At 37.3% G+C, this 2,994-nt stretch overlaps 1 protein-coding gene across 1 annotated transcript; it reads left to right on the forward strand.

The window, feature by feature from the left end:
* The first annotated feature begins 1,029 nt into the window (after nt 1-1,029).
* Nucleotides 1,030-2,052, forward strand: LOC114168274 (ethylene-responsive transcription factor 9-like). Its single transcript, XM_028053026.2, has one exon. It carries the CDS (start codon nt 1,084-1,086, stop codon nt 1,723-1,725), a length of 642 nt encoding a protein of 213 aa, XP_027908827.1. The 5' UTR covers nt 1,030-1,083; the 3' UTR covers nt 1,726-2,052.
* Nucleotides 2,053-2,994: the final 942 nt, after the last annotated feature.

Genomic DNA, 2,994 nt, shown 5'->3' on the forward strand with positions numbered 1-2,994 from the left:
TACCCATCAACACTCTAACACTTGGTAACTGGTTTTGACTTGGTCATCACACTCTTTCCTTTCACTTTCACTTCCTTCTGCAAAAGCGCGTTCCCACACCACTTTCTCTCATTTTTTTATTCCTTCAAACAAACAAATCCCTTACTAAGCATAACTAAATAATCTGAAACCAAGACATGTTACAAAATAAATAACACAAACGTGTTATTGGGATTATGAAAGAAATTTTCCTTTTTGCGTTGGAAGATTATGGTTGGTGAACATAAAGAAAGATAATCCTTTTTTTCATTTACATAAAATTGTATCAAAAATGAATTTTATTGTTTTTTTAATTTTTAATTTTGGTTTAAATACCTTTTTCGTCCTCATTTTCGTAGTGTTGGTTGCGGATGGTCCTTATTTTGACAGAATATTTAAAATGATCTTCATTTTTATCGAATGTTTAAAATGGTCCTCATTCTCACAAGTCGTATTTTATTGTCATTTTTTGTCACGTCGTTTAAGTCAGTAACGGAGCACTATATAAGTGGTATTATTTGTATTAGGTTGCATTGAGGTGATGTGTTACGTGTATTGTACAGATAATTTTGTTAGTGACTAATTTAAACGACGTCACAGAAAAAATTCAAATAAAATTTGAATTACAAAATAAAGACCATTTTAAACATTTATTACAAATATAAGAATATTTGTAACAAAAACTACCAAAATAAAGAAAGAAACGTATTTAAACCTTTATTTTTTCTAAATATGAAATTTATGAATGCAATAAAAAAAAGGTAAGCGAGTGTAGCAGACGTGATTTGATAGGAGAGTGAATTAGGTTAAAAGCCGGCACGCATGAAACCCCACCTTCGCCGCTTGTCTCGAAACTCCCGCGTGCCACGTAACCCTCTCTTTCCTTTGGGCGGCGTCGCTCTCTCTCTAATTACTCACACGTCACACCACACACACCATTCTTTCACTCCACCCTCTTTCTCTCTCTTCAAACCCACCCCACATTTTATATAAATACCCACCCCCCCTCCCTCACACCCAACACCTATCTTTCTGCACTCTCTTTATTAACAGCTTTACGTTACCATGGTCGCCAAGGACAAAACGGTCATTAAGAATAAGAAGCCAAACAATGCCGCCGACGAGGTTCACTACCGCGGCGTCCGCAAGCGCCCCTGGGGCCGCTACGCCGCCGAGATCCGCGACCCCGGCAAGAAATCCCGCGTCTGGCTCGGCACCTTCGACACCGCCGAGGAAGCCGCCAGAGCCTATGACGCCGCCGCCCGCAACTTCCGCGGCCCCAAAGCCAAAACCAACTTCCCCCTTCTCCCCGACACAGCCGCCGCCGCCGCCGCTAACAACATCAACAACCTTAACCGGAACAACAACAACAACATAACAAACAACGCTAGCAGCAGCAGCAGCCCTAGCCAGAGCAGCACCGTCGAGTCCGCCACCCCGGAGCGTGACGTCACGCGCCGCGCCGCCACTGCCGTCATCGACCGCTTCCCCTTCCTCCCGATCCAGCAGCAGCTGCTCGTGACCCCGGTCGCTCCTGTTCGCCCGGTTTTTCTCCTGGACCGGGCCCATTACCTCACCCACCAATTCCCCTTCCGGTTCGAACCGGCCCCGGTTCAGAGCGACTCCGATTCCTCCTCCGTTGTCGATTGCCAGCCCAAAAGAGAACTCAATCTCGATCTCAACCTGGCTCCTCCTATGGATTATTAAATTCCATTAATCTCTTAATTTTCCATACCCTTATAACAAACAGCAGAAAGGAAAGGACTGAGAAAAAAATTTCTCTTTTTTATGTAGGTAGATTAGTTATTAATCTTCTTTGGTAGACAGACAGATAAGGTATTAGATGTTCATTACATATATTATATATATCATATATTACATCTTTGATGTAGATAGGTTAATTTTCTGTCCTTTTAGGTCTTTGAAAACAAAGGGGCATGATCTGAAATTGTTCAGATCTGGTATAGTTTTATGTGACATCTGATATGTAATTCTGGCTAATTTTAATTTTAATCAAGTAATTTCTGCTTTTCACTTTTCTGCATTTTTTTTGCTTCTTGCCTTGTTCTCTGACAATGATCGGTTACGTACCATTATGCATCTAATGTGATCGTGGAAACAAAAAACACGGTTGTGGTGAAGGAGCATGGCGATTTCGGTTTTTCACATGCTCCACCAATGCTTTTAACTTTTTTTGTAATTTTTTGATAACCCGTAACACAAACATGGTTTTAAGGTTATAAAATATTGTTTGTTAAATACGAATTAGAACTATGAAAAACCAGTGACTGAAAAGTAAAGACGTGAATTCAACCTTCACTAGTTTAACTTTTTCTTCGGTGTAAAGATATCAGTTTCAATCGGAATCAAATTGATTTCAACACAATATTCTAATTTTTTTTGATATAGTAATACAATATATGAAATATTAATAATAAAAAATAAGATAAAATGTTTAGTTTAAAAAATTTTAACCCGTAACGAAAACGACGAGTTATACTACTGCAGACGTTTTATTGACTGTGGTCATAAATTTGATGGTTAAATGTAACACTTGAAAAAGGTTTACAAATCAAAGACTGAAAATTTTGAAAGTTTAATGTTTATCTCGGGGGTGCAAGTTTGAATTTATTTGAATTTTTGTTTGATAGACATTTTCTAAGGAAAATGTTATTATTAAATTGAGAAGTTGTTATTATTAAATTAAATTTATGGTTTAAACTTATTTGTTCTGTGGACATGTTAAGAAAGTCTTTTACCGTTTTAAGACCAAATTGAATCTGAATTAAATCACTTTTTAATCTTATACTGCAAAATATTTAGTTTGAGCATCAAATATAAGCGTTAGTTTCGTCAATTAGGATCAGAAATGTTATAAAAATTAAATAAAATACTATATGAAACAGGATTGCAAAACGAGGTTTGACTTATTTTAAGTTTGAATAGAGTTAATAAATAATTACACTTAAACATGAC

This window comes from Vigna unguiculata, chromosome 11 (assembly GCF_037176805.1).
Source record: "Vigna unguiculata cultivar grain cowpea cultivar isolate G323 ecotype 2 chromosome 11, ASM3717680v1, whole genome shotgun sequence".
Taxonomy (NCBI): domain Eukaryota; kingdom Viridiplantae; phylum Streptophyta; class Magnoliopsida; order Fabales; family Fabaceae; genus Vigna; species Vigna unguiculata.

Bases quoted from the DNA above. Each gene is read 5' to 3' on its own strand.
- LOC114168274 (XM_028053026.2), top strand. From the start codon at position 1,084: ATGGTCGCCAAGGACAAAACGGTCATTAAGAATAAGAAGCCAAACAAT.